This window comes from Salvelinus sp. IW2-2015, linkage group LG4q.1:29, assembly GCF_002910315.2.
Source record: "Salvelinus sp. IW2-2015 linkage group LG4q.1:29, ASM291031v2, whole genome shotgun sequence".
NCBI lineage: Eukaryota > Metazoa > Chordata > Actinopteri > Salmoniformes > Salmonidae > Salvelinus > Salvelinus sp. IW2-2015.
The window spans coordinates 5,222,352-5,243,595 of NC_036842.1; the positions used below are offsets into that span (position 1 = coordinate 5,222,352).

General features: G+C 39.9%; 1 protein-coding gene across 2 annotated transcripts in view; it reads left to right on the forward strand.

Annotated features, from left to right (window-relative positions):
* Positions 1-19,763, forward strand: part of LOC111961296 (hippocampus abundant transcript 1 protein-like) — a 36,731-nt gene extending 16,968 nt beyond the window's left edge. For both annotated transcript variants that reach the window (XM_023983456.3, XM_023983455.2), the window contains exons 4-12: positions 405-532; positions 8,118-8,232; positions 8,897-9,115; positions 9,303-9,416; positions 10,016-10,087; positions 10,466-10,578; positions 10,944-11,041; positions 11,510-11,673; positions 15,252-19,763. In XM_023983456.3, the coding sequence (XP_023839224.1) occupies positions 405-532; positions 8,118-8,232; positions 8,897-9,115; positions 9,303-9,416; positions 10,016-10,087; positions 10,466-10,578; positions 10,944-11,041; positions 11,510-11,673; positions 15,252-15,494 (1,266 nt within the window). In that variant the 3' untranslated portion in view covers positions 15,495-19,763. The remainder of the gene's footprint in view (positions 1-404; positions 533-8,117; positions 8,233-8,896; positions 9,116-9,302; positions 9,417-10,015; positions 10,088-10,465; positions 10,579-10,943; positions 11,042-11,509; positions 11,674-15,251) is intronic.
* Positions 19,764-21,244: the final 1,481 nt, after the last annotated feature.

The window sequence follows — 21,244 nt, forward strand, 5'->3', positions numbered from 1 at the left end:
GATATCATGCTTAGAAATAACTATTTAGCAAAGACTACGAACAGTATATCTCCCCAAAAATGAACCAACTATGTAATTTATTGATCACCTCTATGCTACAGAGGACCCCCCATAGAGTTGCATCCCTGAGCAGTTGAACAAAAGCTGCACATTCTTTATTCTGTGTACTCTAGCTGATCTTTTTTCAGTGTCTTATTATTTCATATCAAGTGCATGTTTATTGTAGGTTTATTATAGGTCATTTCAGGATGCCATGAAACRAGCCATTTTTGTGCTGCAACATGATTGTAATCAAACTCGCTCTCATTTCCACTAAAGAAGAATGAGGCTTCTCATTATGGGTTCCCGGTAACCATGACAATTTTAACAGAGGCTCCTCCTCTCTTCACCCTCCTCTTCAACAGGGTCTTCTGTCCTTCATGAGCGCCCCTCTGATTGGTGCCTTGTCAGACGTGTGGGGAAGACGGCCCTTCCTATTGGTCACTGTGTTCTTCACCTGCGCCCCCATCCCGCTTATGAGACTGAGTCCCTGGTAAGACAGCCCTTCTGCTGAGGAAAAAAACACTGTTTGATTTGGTTTAGTATTCATTGTTTATCTGATTAGAATTAAACAATAAGCACATTTAAACATGAAATCTACAGTTAGAAAAAAAGTGAAAGTAAAACCACATAGGGTTCTTCGGGTTGTCCTCATAGGGAAACCCTTTTTGGTGCTACCTAGTACCCTCTATGTATGGTTATTCATAGAACCCCCTGTACATGGTACTACCTAGAACCATCTTTGAAGGGTTCTACCTAGAACCCTTTTATCCTCTAAAGATTCTCCCTAGAAATCTTGATGAAAGGTACCACGAGAGCCCTTTTATCTTTGAAATGTTCTTCCTAGAACCCTCTATTACAGCTTCCATCCCCAAGCCATAAGACTGCTGAAAAATTAATCAAATGGCCACCCGGACTATTTACATTGACACCCTCCGCTGTTTATTATCTATGAATAGTCCCTTTACCCCTACCTACATGTACAAATTACCTCAACTAACCTGTACCCCCGCACATTGACTCGGTACCGGTACCTCCTTTATATAGCCAAGTTATTATTTTGTGTTACTTTTTATTTAATTTTTTACTTTAGTTTATTTAGTAAATACTTTCTTGACTCTATTTCTTGAACTGCATTGTTGGTCAAGGGCTTGTAAGTAAGCATTTCACGGTAAGGTCTACACCTGTATTCGGCGCATGTGACCAATAAAATTTGATTTGGTTTGATATTAACAGTTCTACTAAGACCCCTTTAATCTTTGAAGGGTTCTTCCTAGAACCCTCTGAGTGCTTGCACCAGCCGTATTAGCCTTTAAAGGTAAAAGTCTTTATGACAATAAATTACGTATATCAAAAGCCTTATCTTTGAGGGCCTAGTTATACCCTAACACTGGTGTTAGGAAACTCCTTGTTTACAGGCCACATCAGGCCTGCAAGGCACGTTATGCTCACTTGGAAAGTGAAGTGTAATYCCTGTTGGAATYCAGCCAGAGTGAGGATATCTCACRATTGAAACTTTTGATCACCCTCAATCTTTAGTGATGRGGAAACTAAGCTTCTTGAAGCATTGAGGCTATCCAGCCCATTGTGTCGAAAATAGGTTTATACTCAAGGCTTTGATCAACACAGTGTACACTAGTGGCACCTGCTGGTCAAAAGAATTTAGAGCAGCCAAATTATTATAGATGACATCCCAAACACAGCAGCCCGTACGCAGGGTAGCCTTTATGTTTTCTACCGAAACCAATATCAAAGCATTCAGGTGKTTGTTTGACTAAACAAAGCTTYGGRCGTCATTGATCACGTGAGTCTGAAAAATTGATACCGGCACACTGCTTCGAAGTAAACTGCTTAACAATTTMGACGCATGTCTCAGRSCTCCGTTATCAAACGTAACATCACTAGCAGTCTGCATTCAAAATTACTGCTAAGGCAGGGAAGAGTCTACATAAATCTTCTAAACTGGAACAATCATCTCAGTAACGGGTACAATAAATCCAACTACTAACAGRTTGGATTAGTTTATAAAAATGCATGCTTTTTATCTTTGTTTAGCATAATATGAATCAACCATTCACTGTACATGCAAAAATACAGATATTGAAACWAACAATTCTGAAAAYCTACCTGCAATASAGCATGCTGGGAAATATGATAATAATTGGCATGGTTTAGAGTCTTTTACTCTAGTAAAAGTAACACAMTCTCACTCAACTCTGCTTATTAAAACATTCTCACACYTATCTTTTWAAATTRAYCAGATTACTCAAACTCCTGATGTTACGGTTGAAACACTGAGGGAAATACGACTGCTTAGGCAGTATTTAAACTGGAACTGACAGTGTTTTAACTACTTTGCATATACAGTATGAAACAGACAATCCTAATATCAGTCAAAAATATCAAATTCCCAGTACAGTAAGGCATTATTGACAGAATAGATCGATGCAGTTCAATGCATGATTAATATAATTCACCAACACATTTCTTGGTAGTCCAATTTTTTTTTGCTATCAGGTTGTAAATCACAGCTGGCCTGGTACATTGTTTGCTGCCACCACCCATTCGGGTTACACCGTTTCAGTGAGTCAATATTTTTAACAAAAACGGACGACTCTAACTAGATACAATACAATCACACTAGCAAGGGCAATGATCACAAGTCAGTCATAACATGGCAGATAGGCTAGCGYACATGTGTCAAAACACAAGGCCTGCGGGCCAAGTAGGACACACAAGCAAGCGAGTATAAATGAGTCAACAGTTYTACTTTTTGAAATTACAGCCTGATGTGTTCGTATCATAATTCAACTTCAACTGTGCTGCTCTTCATGTGTCCCGTTTACAGCGCTCAGCGGAGGGAAAGTGTACAGACACACGCTCACAGTCCTAGCTAGGCTACTAAAATGTTGCAGACTGGCTTCAGTTTTTAAAGCTTAAGAATGTATATATATATATATTTTTTTAAACTGCAGCAAAACAAATGCAAAAGAGAAAAATGTAAGCCTATGACAGCAACATTTGAGCAGTAGCCTAAGTTGGCTACTCAACTACAGTACGTTTTGAGTGCACCATACAGCGATGCTGCCTTGCACCGCTCAAGTGATCCATGCAGTGCAAAAAAATGTAAAACATGCTTTTAGTTTAAATGTTACAACAACCTATAGCTACATTTTGGTTATTTTACGTTATTAAATACTTTTTGATTAGGGGCGCAGCATATCATGCACATCTGCAAGCATAGCAGCAAAGGCTGGACAAATATTATTTATATATTTTGTTGTAATATCTTAAAATGCTATACACAGCATCCTAATCGTATGTCCATACAGTGCATTTGGAAAGTATTTTTACCCCTTGACATTTTCCACATTATGATACGTTACAGCCTTATTCTAAAATTGATTAAAAAAAACAAATTCTCATCAATCTACACACAATACCCCATAATGACAAAGCGAAAACAGGTTTTTAGACAATTTTGCAAATGTATTAAAAACAGAAATACCTTATTTACGTAATTATTCAGACACTTTGCTATGAGACTCAAAATTGAGCTCAGGTCAGTGGCGATTTTAGCATGTAAATCTTGGTGGGGCAACAAAAAAATGTGGGATGCAAGCCAGCAAAGTCACTACACAACACAACACAACACTAAACAATACATTAATTGCACTATAACGGTGACAAATGGTGCCCACAAACTGTTAGGGCCTACATAAAGCTGTCCCAACAGCAGAGTCCCAACAGCAGAGTCCCAACAGCAGAGTCCCAACAGCAGAGTCCCCACACCTTACCACTGCTACACCTGGCTTTCAGCAGAGCCTTGTCTGGCAGTGAAACAGTTAAATCAGCCTCATTTACTGCCTTTTAAAAAAACATAGCTGATATAGCTGACTTACTTAAACAAATGTGATGTCTACTGACAATTGAGATGTACAAACTATGGCATAAGTGAACGACAAGTAGATAAGAGGCAATCCGTAANTATATATACACACATACACTACCGTTCAAAAGGTTGGGGTCACTTAGAAATGTCCTTGTTTTCCATGAAAACATACATGAAGTTCCAAAATGAATAGGAAATATAGTCAAGACGTTGACAAGGTTATAAATAATGTTTTTTAATTGAAATAATAATTGTGTCCTTCAAACTTTGCTTTCGTCAAAGAATCCTCCATTTGCAGCAATTTTTTTGCAGACCTTTGGCATTCTAGTTGTCAATTTGTTGTGGTTATCTGAAGAGATTTCACTCCATGCTTCCTGAAGCACCTCCCAGAAGTTGGAATGGCTTGATGGGCACTTCTTACGTACCATACGGTCAAGTTGTTCCCACAACAGCTCAATAGGGTTGAGATCCGGTGACTGTGCTGGCCACTCCATTATAGACAGAATACCAGCTGACTGCTTCTTCCCTAAATACAGTGGACTCCAAAATTACTGGCACCCCTGACTGGCAATGCACAAACAATTCTTAAACAAATATAAACAATATAATTATAGAGAGAAACTCAAAATACCAACATGTGAGAAATACTGTACTTTATTAATGTTTCAATGGAACCAACCAAAATAATTTATTGATTTAATTAAAAATCAATGTCCTCCAAATCAAGGTTTCACAATTAATGGCACCCTTAAAGATTATTGTAAATAACATCTACCAAAATTAAACCACAAATGTAATTCTACTTATTTAAGTTTATCTAAGTCTTAAGGAAATATATTGAGCCATTACATCACTTCCTGTTTCAGTACGGTATAAAAATTAGGTGACACACATGCAATATCCCGCTGTCATCCAACATCATGAAGAAAAGAAAAGAACTGGCAGTTCAAAAGAGACAGATGGTCGTAGACCTTCATAAATCTGGTAATGGCTACAAGAAGATCCACAAACAATTGAATATACCACTGAGCACTGTCAGGGCAATTATTACAAATTTCAAAAGATATGGAACAGTTGTAAACCTCACGGGTAGAGGACGCATATACATTTTGCCCCCCAGGATAGGGAGGAGGATGGTGAGAGAAGCAACAAAATCCACAAGAATCACTGTGAAAGAATTGCAGGCCTTGGGGTCACCAGGTTTCAAAAAGCACCATCAGACGCCACCTCCACAACCACAGGCTCTTTGGAAGGGTTGCCAGAAGAAAGCCCTTTCTGACCCCAAGACACCAACGCAAGCGCTTGGAGTTTGCCAAACATCATTTAAATTATGACTGGAAGAAGGTGTTCTGGTAAGATGAGACCAAAATTGAACGTTTTGGTCAGATACAGCTTCAGCATGTTTGGCGTCGAAACAGAGATGCATACAAGGAGAGGAACCTCATACCCACGGTGAAATATGGAGGGGGGTCAGTGATGTTTTGGGGTTGTTTTAATTCCAGAGGTCCAGGGGCACTGGTTACGATTGACGGCATAAATAATTCCACCAAGTATCAGGTAATTTTGGCTGACAATCTGGTTGCCTCTGCCAGAAGGCTGGGACTTGGCCGTAGGTGGACTTTCCAACAAGACAATGACCTGAAACATACTTCAAGATCCACACAGAAATGGTTCTGTGAAAACAAAATCAATGTTCTGCCATGGCCATCTCAGTCGCCGGACCTCAATCCAATCGAAAACCTGTGGGCTGAGTGGAAGAGGACAGTTGATAAGCGCAAACCCAAGAATGTGAAGGATCTTGAACGGATCTGCATAGAGGAATGGTCCAAAATCCCTCCAAATGTGTTCCTTAACCTTGTCAAACACTACAGGAAAAGACTCCATGCTGTTATCCTTGCCAGAGGTGGTGGCACTAAGTACTAAATGAGGAGTGCCAATAATTATGAAACCTTGATTTTGGTTCAATTTATTTTGTATTAAATAATTGTATGATTTTGGTTGGTTCCATTGAAACATTAATAAAGTACAATATTTCTCACATGTTGGTATTTTGAGTTTATCCCAATAATTATATTGTTTACATTTTNTAGACCAAATTATTAGGGTGAGACACATGGGCTACTAACAGCTTACTACACAACATACACTTAGTATTACTTTCTTAGCTACAGTATACATTTATGCCTTGCATATTACAGTGGCGCAGAGGTGCTTTGTGGGCAAATGCATGTGTCACCTAATTTTTATACCGTACTGAAACAGGAAGTGATGTAATGGCTCAATATAGTTCCTTAAGACTTAGATAAACTTAAATAAGTAGAATTAAATTTGTGGTTTAATTTTGGTAGATGTTATTTACAATAATCTTTAAGGGTGCCATTAATTGTGAAACCTTGATTTGGAGGACATTGATAAAAATCAATAAATTATTTTGGTTGGTTCCATTGAAACATTAATAAAGTACAATATTTCTCACATGTTGGTATTTTGAGTTTATCCCAATAATTATATTGTTTACATTTTTTWAAGTATTGTTTGTGCATTGCCAGCYAGGGGTGCCAGTWATTTTGGAGCCCACTGTAGTTCTTGCATAGTTTGGAGCTGTGCTTTGGGTCATTGTCCTGTTGTGGGAGGACATTGGCTCCAATTAAGCGCTGTCCACAGGGTATGGCATGGCGTTGCAAAATGGAGTGATAGCCTTCCTTCTTCAAGATCCCTTTTACCCTGAACAAATCTCCCACTTTACCACCACCAAAGCACCCCCAGACCATCACATAGCCTCCACCATATTTGACAGATGGCGTCAAGCACTCCTCCAGCATCTTCATTTTTTCTGCGTCTCACGAATGTTCTTCTTTGTGATCTGAACACCTCAAACTTAGATTAGTCTGTCCGTAACACTTTTTTCCAATCTTTTCTTTTTATTGGCTAGTCTGAGATGGCTTTTTCTTTGCAACTCTGACTAGAAGGCCAGCATCCCGGAGTCGCCTCTTCACTGTTGACGTAGAGACTGGTGTTTTGCGGGTAGTATTTAATGAAGCTGCCAGTTGAGGACGGATGTTTTTCAGCGGCAGGGACTGGGAGTCTCATCAGGCTCAAGGGAAAGATGAATGGAGCAAAGTACAGAGAGATCCTTGATGAAAACCTGCCCCAGAGCGCTCAGGACCTCAGACTGGGGCGAAGGTTCACCTTCCAACAGGAATACCAAGACAAYGCAGTAGTGGCTTCAGGACAAGTCTCTGAATGTCCTTGAGTGGCCCAGCCAGACCCTGGACATGAACTCGATCAAACATCTCTGGAGAGACCTGAAAATAGCTGTGCAGCAACACTCCCCATCCAACCTGACAGAGCTTGAGAGGATCTGCAGAGAAGAATAGGAGTAACTCCCTAAATACAGGTGTGCCAAGCTTGTAATGTCACACCCAAGAAGACTTGAGGATGTAGTCGCTGCTATAGGTGTTTCAACAAAGTATTGAGTATTGCTCTGAACACTTATGTAAATTGGTATTTCWGTTTTTTTATTTTTTATATATATTTGCAAAAATGTCTAAACCTGTTTTCACTTCATCATAATGGGGTWTTGTGTGTAGATTGGRAAAAAAACAGAATTTAATACATTTTAGAATAAGGCTGTAACGCAACAACATGTGGAAAAAGTCAAGGGGTGTGAATACTTTCAGTATGCTCTGTATGTAGAACCCTTCTTGCCTTCCAAAGAATAATTCTTGCCTTCCAAAGAATCTTTCTTACATTACAAAGAATCATCAACCCCTTTTTCCAAAAAACGGTTCTTAGGAAATTAAAGGTTCTAGGTAGAACCCTTTGCCTTACAAAGAACCATTGTCTTCCAAAAAGGGATCTTCAGRWGGTAGAACCCTATCCCTCGCAAATTTTGTCTAAGAGTGTAGTCTTTGTCCAAATGTAACAGTGCTGTTTTAGATTCAAATACTATATTATCCCTCATATGCACACACCACCATATCGTTTTTTACAGATTTTAGTCAGCATTTGTAATTGGTTAACACTTTAAGACTGTCATGGAATCGGTCACGGAATCTCTATCTTTAGAGTCTGAATGAGTATTTGTTGATGTTATTTGTCAAGGACATGGTGTGAAATGCACTTGCTTGAATGTGACTGACTGGCAGTTTGAAAAGAGTCTAACTGACAATGTTCCCTCCCTCAGGTGGTACTTTGCAGCGATTTCCATGTCAGGGGCTTTCTCTGTCACCTTCTCTGTCATCTTCGCTTATGTCGCTGATGTCACGGAGGAGCATGAGAGAAGCACAGCATACGGATTGGTAAAAAGTTATTTACATGTTTTCATTATGAAATCCAGTATCTTTCTCATTTGATTCCCATGTTGATTGGTGAAGAGGGTGGTGGATAATGTTACCTTTCTATCTGACAGTTATGTGAGTAAAGATCAAGTTCCGTAATTCTACAAGGGTCATGCAATGTGCTCTTTTGTGCTGAGAATAGATGCCGGTAGTGTCATGTTTCCGCAAGCCTATCCTTCACACGGTGGTTTTCATATCTAATACTGTTGTGTCGTGATGGGTCCCTTGAGGTCACAGCATGCAGTRAATCAAATCAAAGTTATTTGGTTGTGCACACAGATCAGTAGATGGTAGCAGGTGCAGCCAAATGCTCGTTGTATAACATATCCCATTGAATTCTCCCATCCTTTTCTCTTTGTATTTTGAGCCCTGGCCTTGAATGAACATAAATTCCGTTTCCTTTGTAGCTCAACCACTTGTGARAAATGACTGCATCCCTGACAATTGGGCCGTTGACAGCTATTGGCTCCAATACAATTCTAAAAAACACACAACACAAAACATACGACAAGGACTTGATGGAAAACAGTGACAATTGTCACTGAGTGGACTATCATGATGAAATATAAACTGACCTCGAAACAACTGTGTGTTTGAAACTAAATTCTCCTCCTGTGTCCCCTAGGTATCGGCTACGTTTGCTGCCAGCCTGGTGACGAGTCCAGCCATCGGGGCGTACCTGTCCGCGTGTTATGGTGACAACCTGGTGGTGTTGGTGGCTACACTGGTTGCTCTRGCAGACATCTGTTTCATCCTGCTGGCCGTGCCAGAGTCCCTCCCGGAGAAGATGAGGCTCAACACCTGGGGTGCACCCATCACCTGGGAGCAGGCCGACCCCTTCCAGGTGAGTGCTATGCCATGGCATCCTAGGCTGAGAAGGCTACATCAGCTAATGGTTTCATGAGGGTCTGTCCTTTTTAAAAGACTTTGGTGTCTTTCTGTTGTTTTAAAGACTTTGGTGTTTCTCTGTTGTTTAAAAGACGTTGTTGTCTCTCTGTTGTTTAAAAGTCTTTGGTCTATCTCGTTTGCAGTCGATGAGGAAAGTGGGGAAGGATCCCACGGTTCTTCTCATCTGTATAACAGTGTTCCTGTCCTACCTACCTGAAGCTGGCCAATACTCCAGCTTTTTTCTCTACCTTAGACAGGTAAATATCCAGCTTGTCCCGTATCTTAGGCAGGACAACTCCTCTACATTTACCTGCACCATCTGGCAGTAAACATGAGATTCAATTCAACTTTATTCATCCCCTTAGGGGCAATTAAGAAAGACATGCCAGGTTGCAAATGATAACATCATCTACATAAACTACAAGTGCAACAACAAGAGATGAAGAACAGCAAAGTTATTTCAGGACACAGTGTTGAAAGTACCTCTGGTTCAGTACCTCTGGTTCAGTACCTCTGGTTCAGTAACTCTGGTTCAGTACCTCTGGTTCAGTACCTCTGGTTCAGTTCGTTTTAGTACAGCGACTATAATTTTAGAGAGAGTGTTCTTTCGCTGTTCTTTTTAGATCCACTTGTACAGCTCTATCTCCATTGAGCACATTCAAGTGCTAGTCATTTAGCATAGTTCTGTTACTTTGCCCTTGACCCTTGGAGCAAAGAGAGAAAGAGACGCTAATGCTGTTTTTCTTCTTTCGTTCGTTTTTTCTTTTTTCTCTCTGTCCTTTCTTTCTCTCTCTTTCTCTTTCTCTCTTTTTCTCTCGCTTTCTTTCTTTCTTTTTTTCTCTCTACCCCGACTCAGGTCATTAACTTCTCTTCGGCAACGATCGCGGTGTTCATCGGGGTGGTTGGAATCCTCTCCATCATAGCCCAGGTATGTATCTGACGCAATGGTGATCTTCTGCTAGTCCATTTAACTGTGTCTGTGGGGAACTGCAATGTGTTAACGAACAGTCCGTTCTTAGGTTAACAGCATGTGTCTCAGTTCAAATGTGTGACTGTCCTTTGGAATGTATTTAATCTAGCTCCACGTTTAGATGTAAATCATGTCGACATAGCCTGAGGCTGCCCTACTCTATCCTACTTATAAGAAAAGCATTCTAATGTAATGTAGCAACTCGTGTCATTCCTATGCATACAATATTTCTGAAGAAACGAATTAGCAATCTGTAAAGCACTAATGACAACTTCTGATTATAAAATGGGCATTATAAATACATTTGTTTGATTAATTGATTGTTTGTTGTTGCAGACACTTATCCTGACAGTCTTGATGAGAACGATCGGAAACAAGAACACAGTTCTACTGGGKCTGGGCTTCCAGATTCTACAGCTGGCCTGGTACGGTTTTGCGGCAGAACCATGGTGGGTCACCTTTAACTCTCTCTTCACTGTGGTATGAGTGTGATCTACAGAGCTGTCCTACATACAGTTAGCAAAACATTTTTTTTTCTTCTAACGACTAAGTAATGTTTTACATGTAAAATCTATATGTTTATGTAGCTACTGGTATATATTTCTCCTTCATCTTAGAATCTATCTAAAAGGAAAAGAAAAGAGAAGSAGGATCGGGAATCGATTTTGTCAAAGATCATTGAGCATGCTCTGTATGGCTGGTCCTGAGGGTGCGACTCCTTAGAGTGGGTCCATTTAGCTAAGTGATGTATCATACTGTATGWGTCTGTAGCTAACCACGGTCTCCTCTGTGTCTCTTTCGCTGTGGTTTTTAGGATGATGTGGGCTGCGGGTGCAGTAGCAGCCATGTCTAGTATCACYTTTCCTGCAGTGAGCGCCCTGGTGTCCCACAGCGCAGACCCAGATAAGCAGGGTAAAACATTCCCCTTTTTGCCCTTTACTGTATGTAATCTATCCATTTGTCCTGCTCTAAGTCATTCCCTTTTTTCCTCCATGTAATCTATCCATTCATCCTGTTCTCTACAGTACTGCCTTTCCTCCTCTGTTGTCCTTTTTTGATAGTGAATAAATGTTATTTATTTTTTGGAGACATTTTTTACTAACATTTTCAATTAAGACACATCACAGCATATAAATGCATGGATGTTTTTAACGTTGACTGTTTTATTTCATAGCAGACAAATCCTGTTGTCCATTTGAATTTGTTTTTAATAATAGACTTTTATCAGAAACAGACCCTCATGGATGTTTAGGTATATGCTGTGTTTTCTGTGATGTCATGCTGTTTGTGTGTTCTGCCCACGAACCRCAGATGGTCTATGTAGCTACATGTGGTACATATCGTTACTGACAAATAAACTACTAACCTTTCTCTCCTCAGGTCTGGTGCAAGGAATGATCACTGGTATCCGGGGCCTGTGTAACGGTCTGGGCCCAGCACTGTATGGCCTTATCTTCTTCATGTTCAACGTAGAGCTGAACACCATTGACCCCATCCAGGGAGAATACCCCATCGACCCTATACCTATAAACCCACCGGCTGAGGTAAATGGATTACTAAAACCAATATCACATTCTCATTCTGCCTCTAGGGCCAGCCAGACTAGCCATATACATCTATCTTCTTTAGCTTTAAAACATATTTATTTCTAAGTAAGCACTTGCAATCTTTCCTTAGCTGTAATCCTGAATCCTTCTGTTTCTTTAKTCAGAGATGGATTATATTATTTGTGTTTATATGAATGTGAAATCAAGTTCCTGCAGAAAAATAAGTTATGTCTGAAGGATTTGATTCCCAAAACACGATAAACACAAAATCTGAATTGAAATTGCTCATGGGTCGCTGTCTGAAATGAATGCTCATGGGTCGCTGTCTGAAATGAATGCTCATGGGTCGCTGTCTGAAATGAATGCTCATGGGTCGCTGTCTGAATTGAAATTGCTCATGGGTCGCTGTCTGAAATGAATGCTCATGGGTCGCTGTCTGAAATGAATGCTCAGGGATCCCTGTCTATGTGTATGAATTATGGTTGTTCTCATACTTCTATAACATTTACTTTAGATGTTCTTTAAAATGTTTGTTTTTTTGCTAAACGCGATATGCGACACACTTGTTTCATACCAAAACGAGCTATATCCAGAGCCATGTGTATAGAGAGTTGGGACATTGGGTTTTCTGCATTATGATGCATTTACATGACACGACAACATTCTATGGCAGACATGTTAGCATCCGATTATCATTACACAGGGATTTTTTTTTTTTTTAAATGCTATGTTTCTGAATGCCTAGAATTAGAACAATATAAAAAATAAAAAAAAAGTTGGCCCAACTCTCTAGATACAGTGCCTTCAGACAGTATTCATCATTCAATCAAATTTATTTATAAAGCCCTTCTTACATCAGCTGATGTCACAAAGTGCTGTACAGAAACCCAGCCTAAAACCCCAAACAGCAAGCAATGCAGGTGTAGAAGCACGATGTCTGATGCTGGGCAGAAATTACAATAAGAAGCATTTTAGATCTGCGTTTACAAAACGCGGCAAGAGATTTCTTACACATTTAATATTTATTTCCTGTGTTAAAAAAACCCGAATTCTGCGTTAACGTGACTCCTAAGTTTCGCTTGCTATCTACGTAAGTTACTAAATTAGTAAGGTGACGGGGCATCATATTGTGTAAGCTTTCTGCTGTGTTTGGATGAGTTATCTGTACATCTTCCACTGCTATCTTTTGATTTCCTTGCGCTTTTCTCCTCCGTTCTCAGCCAGTGTGCTCCTTCCCTATCTTCGCAGGGCAGACAAGCATGCATCAAAACTTTTGTTAATTGCACAAAGCCTACCGGGGAACAGGGGGTTAACTGCCTTGTTCAGAGGCAGAACGACAGATTTTTACCTTGTCAGCTTGGGGATTCGATCCAGAAACTTTCTTGTTACTGGCCCATGCCCTAACAACTAGGCTACCTGCCATCCATATGCTCCACGCTCAAAKGGATATTCAATGTCTGCTTTTTTATTTATGCCCATCCACCAATAGGTGCCCTTCTTTGCGAGGCATTGCAATCTTCCCTGGTCTTTGTGGTTGAATCGGAGTTTGAAATTCACTGCTCGACTGAGGGACCTTACAGATAATTGTATGTGTGGGGTACAGAGATGAGTTAGTCATTCAAAATTCATGTTAAACTACTATTGCACACAGTGAGTCCATGCTGCTTATTATGTGACTTGTTAAGCACATTTTTACATTTTTTACTCCTTAAGGAAGGGTCTCGCATCCGGCCATTATTTCCTCCCATGTCCAGCTCTCCTTTTCCTCCATGGCACGCTGCTTGGTCCTGTAGTGGTGGGATATTCTGTCACGTTSGTTTATTTATTTGTTGTTTGAAGTTTCACCTTAATAAATATGTGGAACTCTACGCACGCTGCGCCTTGGTCCGCTCATTTCTACAACGAACGTGACAGTGATAGGCTTTTTGCAAAATATAGTTTAATCAAATTGATTAGTTTAAAGTTCATGAACAGTCAAAACCATGTTTTTCATGAAATTGGATGATATTTGGAAGATACCAGATCAAAGTATGAAACAAGACTGTTGCTTCTACATTGATAAAGTTTGATCATAAAGTTACTGGTTCCCTCCCCCATGTCAAATTCTTGGTTGGATTCAGGAGGCGGGACAACTAAGGGGATAGGGTGACATCACCCTAACTCTCATTTTAATACACCAATGGTAACATGATATTCTTTTACCTAATTTAAATAAGTACCACATTCTAACCAACATCGGAGAAGGCGTGTTTGCGAAAGGGCGTGGTTTATTTTACTAGATAGCTACTCTACTGCTGCCAAAATTTGACTGTACGGTGTCAGAAAATATAATTAATGGTTTGCCCTGTTCAACTATGGCAAAGATACATGTCTCCCCTTTCATCTGTGTCTGGTGTTAGCTAGCTACTGGCTAGCTAGGTCTTCAGGCAGCATGGAACARAAGGGGGCGAAGGATCGTTTAAAACTCTGACACAGATGCAATTTCAATGTTGTTTGAGTTGGTTTGTGTATCATCAAATTAGCTTGAGACGATTTTACTGCAACACTGCTCCCTGCATCCAAGTTCCTTGACATAGGCGTTTCAAAGAGCTGTCAGTCAAGGCGAGCTCATRAATATAACCTCCCCGCACACCCAGCCTGTCTTTTCAAACTTCCTGCTAGTTTGAACATTTCCAGCCCCCAAAAAGATTATGGGTTATATTTTAGTCACTCAAAAGGCTATTTTACATGTAATCAGACTTACTGTTTGGGATCATTTAATATTCATTCATGTATAGATAGGCCTACTTTATTACATGTAACTGTTTAAAACCCAATCGGGAGTTCTGTTGTTTGGGGTGGATATATAGCATTTTGTCACTCTAAAATAAAATGACCTTGCAGTATACACTGAGTGTACAAAACATTAAGAACGCCTTCCGAAATATTGAGTTGCAACCCCCCCTTTTTGCCCTCAGAACAGCCTCAATTCGTCAGGGCATGGACTCTACAAGTTGTCGAAAGCATTTCACAGGGATGCTGGCCCATGTCGTCTCCAATGCTTCCCACAGTTGTGTCAAGTTGGCTGGATGTCCTTTGGGTGGTTCACCATTCTTAATACACACCAGAGACTGTTGAGCGTGAAAAACCCAGCGGYGTCCAGTTCTTGACACAAACCGGTGCGCCTGGCACCTACCACCATACCCCATTCAAAGGCACTTAAATATTTTGTCTTGCCCATTCACCATCTGAATGGCACATACACAATCCATGTATCAACTGTCTCAAGGCTTAAAAATACTTATTTAACCCGTCTCCTCATCTTCATCTCTGCTGATTGAAGTGAATTTAACAAGTGACGTCAATAATGGATCATAGCTTTCACCTTGATTTACCTGGTCGGTGTATACTTGGTCAAAGTCATGTCTGGGTTTTCACTAACTCATGTCATGGTAAGATGAAAAAATTATAGCTCTAGGTCTTTCACAAGATGTGTTTTTAATTCAYGTCAATTTGCCAACATGTCTGAAAATGGCTATATCGTTTTTTGGAATCAAACTCTTCATATCTATAATATACTGTCTCTCTCCATACAGAAATCACTGATCCCCGGCCCTCCCTTCCTCCTGGGCTCGTGCACGGTTGTCGTGGCGTTCCTAGTAGCCTTGTTTATACCCGAACACACTGAGCCTCCAGTTGTGACCTGCGCCGATACCAAGGAAACCTCCACGCTAGCCGGCGTCCACATCAACACCCCGTTACCGGGCAGCGACGAGGACACGCAGGTGCCGACCAGCGATGAGGACTTTGAGCCCCTGCTGCAGGACAGCGTCGTGTGACTGAGGGAGGGCAGCAGGCGGCTTTGGTATTGTTACACCCAGCTATGGGAACTACCCCAACACGCCAATTATGTAGCCTATCTATCCCCAATGGAGGAGGAGGAGAGAGAGAAAGGGGCATAGGGATGGGACAGAGGCCTAGCTAACCTAACTCAATCTTGTGTGCAACTCTGCACTGCACAACCAACCATTAATTCCTTGGTCTACGCCCCTGTCTCCGCCCTTACCCCATAGGAACTAGTATTTATTTATTTAAGAGGATTTGATAAACTGTTTATGATGTTGTGATCTTTTGGGGGATGGTTACCCCAGTGTTTTTAGTTTTTCACCTATAGGACTCTGGACCTTGTTTTGCTGTAAGAGTCTGAAAGGAGAGATAGCGGAGATAGTGGATCCAGCGGGCAAAACTGGTTACTGGTTGTAATCTGGTTGTAATGATGCCATTTCAACCAGCTTTGCCCGCTGGGGAGGTTGAGTGATTTTATTTTATTTTTTTAGCACTATGTTTAATGGAGGTAGAAGGGAAAGAGCTTGCTGTGCCCTGCATTTTATTGCTTCAACGCATTTTCAAACTCCGCTGCGCATCATTTCRATACAAGAAGGAGAACTTGTGCCAGTAGTCAACAACACTTAACATATTTACTTTAGAAGACTGCTCATAGAGGAACTATGTCACTATGAGCAGCCATAGGATTATGACATAATAAAAGGGCTCAGATATTAGTCCGATATTTCATGGGATCTTCTGTTCACAAGCCTTACAACAACTCACGTTTTTCAGAGAGCACTTATCATATCATTGTCTTATAAGGTTGTGGGGAGACATGGGGGATTAGGATGGTAGAGTAGTTGGCATAGGAAGATGAGATCTTGATGTAATTTTTTACTCCAAGATCTCATCTCATCTCACACTTTATTGTGAAGAGTTTCGGTACTTGAACCACCGCTCCTAGAGAAACTGCTAAAAGTGTTACTGTATGGTGAGAACATGGAACTACAGTATGTAGGATACTTACTGGATGTCGCCTCATGTCAGGAGGCAGAATTGAGGTGTTGATGATGCCATGATCGTCACTGAGGGTTATGGTTTCATGCAGTGCCCTGCGGTTTCTGTTCATTCTGTGAAATCTTGATTGTTACTGTATAAAAAMGTTTTTTATCTTGAAGAATATAATTTATAAGATGTATTTATGATGTATTTTATTGATATTATACATCAGGGCTGGGGGCAATTCCAGTCAATTTAGAAAGTATTCCACATTTTCCTCATTGAAAAGCATTGAAGAGAATTGGAATTCGAGTTTGAATTTCAGTGTATTTCCTGAATTGACCCAACCCTGTTATCCATGCTGTAAAAATAATATTGCTAACATTCTGCAACATATTGACCGAAATGTCTAGGCTACTTTGGTAGTAAAAAATATTATATTCAACTTTGAGTGAGACACATTTTTACTGGTTTTCTTTTTGTAATTTTYGGGAGGATTCTTCATTGTCTTTTAAGTATAACCTTACTCTGAAGTATATTATAGGGGTGGATATAAGGTGAGGTTTCCTTTTTTTATTTGGGTGACAAAATCATGAATTTCAATCATTGTTTTTTTTCCTTCAATAAATATGTCCAAGTGTTACTAGCTACCTCAGCTTTCAAATTCCTTATTTTGAAGTCTGATTTTAAYATCTGCAAAACCATCGTTAGCTCAAATAGTTTTCACACCCCAAGAGTCAAATTTAACTAACCCAGGGTTTATAAAATATAAATGAAGTGAAAGCTATTTCATCCGATCAAATACACGAGTTGCACGTTATTATTGTACACAATCATCCTTCTCTTTTCTGTTTTCACAGYGGTTTAGATGGTGCAATGATTCTCCACACTGTGYGTTGCTTGTTTTGTCACATAAACTGAAATTAGGCAAACTATTCTAAATTTAGCAACCAGGAAATGGCGAAGTGATTTCTGCATATTGCACCTTTAAGGGTAGTAGTCCTGTATTCCTACAAGTTAGGCTTTTGAAACTAGTATTTCCCCCCACGTGAAAAACAACGCCAAGTTGTTTTCCCTAATGTGAATGAGGAAGTAGATGTGCACTCTAGACCTATCTATCTAAAGAGGCTCATGCCAGTGTTAAGTTGAGTATTTACTGAAGGAGATTCCTGTTTGAATGCATGAACAGTAAATAGCTGTCCATGGGACATCTGGATTTTGAAAAGAGTATAATATTAGAAAGTTCCAAAAATGTGTCATACTTGTATGTGAACTTTTCAAAGCATTTATATTTCAAACAAAGTGGCCAATGGGACAGGAAGACACAGCTACACATACAGCATGTCTTCTTGACTGTCCCTGAAATGATATGATGGACAGCATATTAGGTATACCGTTTTATTCCAGACAATTGATTGGTTATTGCCTGTGCCCAGACATTAGAATGTGTCAGTGCTTCTGCTTTGCCCTTACGGGTTGCCAGTCATGTCCTTGTTTTCTATGCTATGGGACCTGTACGCATTATTGAAGTGAGCAGGAGAAGGTAAAGCTTTACCATCTGTCACCTCCAACCCCAATCCTGTTATGAAGTATCTTGACCAAGAATCCATAAATTGATGTCAGAAGGAGGTTAAACAGTGGGGGTAAGTTGAACCAAAGGGGTTTCTAGCAAACCATACACAAATGTATCATTTACCAAATATTTAGGAAGAGGCMATAATTTAATGGAGTCTGTGAAGGAAGAAACCACATGGAAAAGGTGATAAGCAAGCTAGATAAAAAAAAATCTGATTTTCAAGAAGTCAAAGGAATTTATTGTTCGAGGTTTCATAATGCTTATATCTAAAGCAAAGTAGATCATTTTAAGATTGTTCTATACATCAGTTGGCGTCTCTATAAGCTTCAATATGAGGTCCTAAAACAAGCATGAAAGTGCATCCTTGTAGCTGTGTGGGCTAATATAGTCAAAATGTTTGCCTTGGGGTAAGTTGAGCCATTGGTTGATCCAATGGTAAGTTGAGCAAATGTAAGTGTTTTCTTGACAGGTTTAATGCAACGCATTTTCGCTGGGATATGAGATAACAACAGGGCCTGGCCTATGTCAATGTATTTGTTAGGTGTTAAGCCTGTGTTAAAATATGCTTWAAACGATTACTAGACAAAAAAAAKCTATGGTGATTGTGTTTATGTTTGGGAAATAAACATAGACTTGGTTTTAAAAAGGTAGTGTTAGCATTTAATTCAATAAAGACATTTAAAAGCGGCTTAACACACTGTCCCGTGGCTCAACTTACCCCATACCTGGTGTAAATTGTACCAAGAGACCACATTCTTTGGACAAGCTATGTTTTGGAAACTGTAATATTTACATKAATTCTRATTATTTCCAGGGATACACAACATCCTGAAATATATGTAGATATCTTTGTTAGTTAGAACACTACTGTATATTTCCCTTGCCGGAGTGATGCGGAATGTAAAGAAATTCTCAACTTACCCCGCTCTCCCCTACTTTCAGTCAGAGTGACTGTTGTTTAATTTCCTCCAGTGTTATATTGTAACCAGCCTGTAACAGTAAAATGAACTATGTACAGTATATTAGTATAAGGAATTCGATGATGAAGACTATTGCATTGTAATGTAATGTATATGTTATGGGAAAGTATCTTGGGAATGGTTGTAGTACATATCTCTAGGACCGCTATAGTTTTGGAAYAGTTTAAGAATGCTATTGCCCACAAATCTAAAATGCACCCATGAAGTATCTTTTGTTGTTTTGTGTGGTGTAAAATGATTAGAACATGACTTTGCTACCATCACAACACATCAACTTCGTAGTTTTGTTTGCAGGATGGTTTCTAACCACGAGACAACACATTCCACCGTGTGTTCTTTGTGTCTGCATCTGCACCCAGCATCTTTACGAGAGGGTTATTATACAAAACGTGCCTAACAAGTAAACATGTTCATTTTTGAAGATAAGAAAAATGACTATAAGTTCGTCCCAAATGACACCCTATACCCTATATAGTGCACTACTTTTGACCAGAGCCCTATGGGCCCTGGTCAAAAAGTAGTGCACTATATGGGGAATAGGGTGCAATTTGGGGACGGAGCATATGTAAATACTAACGGTGTACATGGAGTGGATGTTATTGCTCATGATAGCACAAACAAATGAGATGTACATGGGCTATGTATACATTTTATGTCTTGTCTTAAAAAAAAAAWATGGTTTAATTATTAATAAAAAAAACATGACGGAAGTAATGTACTCTTAACTTTTTTTTTTAAAGCTGTGTGTTCATATTTTGATCACTTGGTGGCAGTGGTGTGCTGTGTAGTTTACTGTATTTTCCCAATAGAAACCCCGATCGGAGATTTGTGCTGCCAGTGTGAAATGTCTGTTTGGACGGTGTTTGCCCTCAAGGCAGACACATGTATGATGCCTTGCTGAGGATAGTTGTTATGTTTCAGATCATCAGTTGAGGAAATTATATTCCCGCCTAAAAAATCTTGGTGCAACAGTAACGTGACAGCTTTCTCTCTTCACATTCCTTTCCGTGGTGACTGCTGGTCACATGAAGTGACAGACTTAGGATCGCAGCTTGGTACACAAATCAAAGTTTAGAGATCGCGTACACAGTTTAGCAGATGTTATAGTGGGTGCAGAATGCTTGTGTTATTAGTTCCTGACAGTGCAGCAAAAATGTCAAACAACTAGAAACAAGAAATGATGAATGGCAGAACGAATTCAGTTAACAACTGAAATACAATCTACGCGTATATACACCAAAAAGATATACAAAGAATGATATGTACAGCAGAAGATATATTACAGTGAGCTATGAGAGTCCAGTATATACAGTTGAAGTCGAAAGTTTWCATACACTTAGGTTGGAGGTTCATTAAAACTTGTTTTTCAACCACTCCACAAATTTCTTGTAAACAAACTATAGTTTTGGCAAGTCGGTTAGGACATCTACTTCGTGCAAGACACAAGTAGTTCTTCCAACAATTGTTTACAGACAGATTATTTCACTTATAATTCACTGTATCACAATTCTAGTGGGTCAGAAGTTACATACACTAAGTTGACTGTTCCTTTAAACAGCTTGGAAAATTCCAGAGAATGATGTCATGGCTTTAGAAGCTTCTGATAGGCTAATTGACATACTTTTAGTCAATTGGAGGTGTACCTGTGGATGTATTTCAAGGCCTACCTTCAAACTCAGTGCCTCGTTGCTTGACATCATGGGAAAGTCAAAAGAAATCAGACAAGACCTCAGAAAAAAATTATAGACCTCCACAAGTCTGGTTCATCTTTGGGAGCAATTTCCAAACGCCTGAAGGTACCACGTTCATCTGTACAAACAATAGTACGCAAGTATAAACACCATGGGACCACGCAGCCGTTATACCGCTCAGGAAGGAGACGCATTCTGTCTCCTAGAGATGAACGTACTTTGGTGCGAAAAGTGCAAATCAATCCCAGAACAACAGCAAAGGACCTTGTGAAGATGCTGGAGGACACAGGTACAAAATTATCTATATCCACAGTAAAACGAGTCCTATATCGACATAACCTGAAAGGCTGCTCAGCAAGGAAGAAGCCACTGCTCCAAAAACCCCATAAAAAGCCAGACTACGGTTTGCAACTGCACATGGGGACAACGATTGTACTTTTTGGAAAAATGTCCTCTGGTCTGATGAAACAAACATAGAGCTGTTTGGCCATAATGACCATYGTTATGTTTGGAGG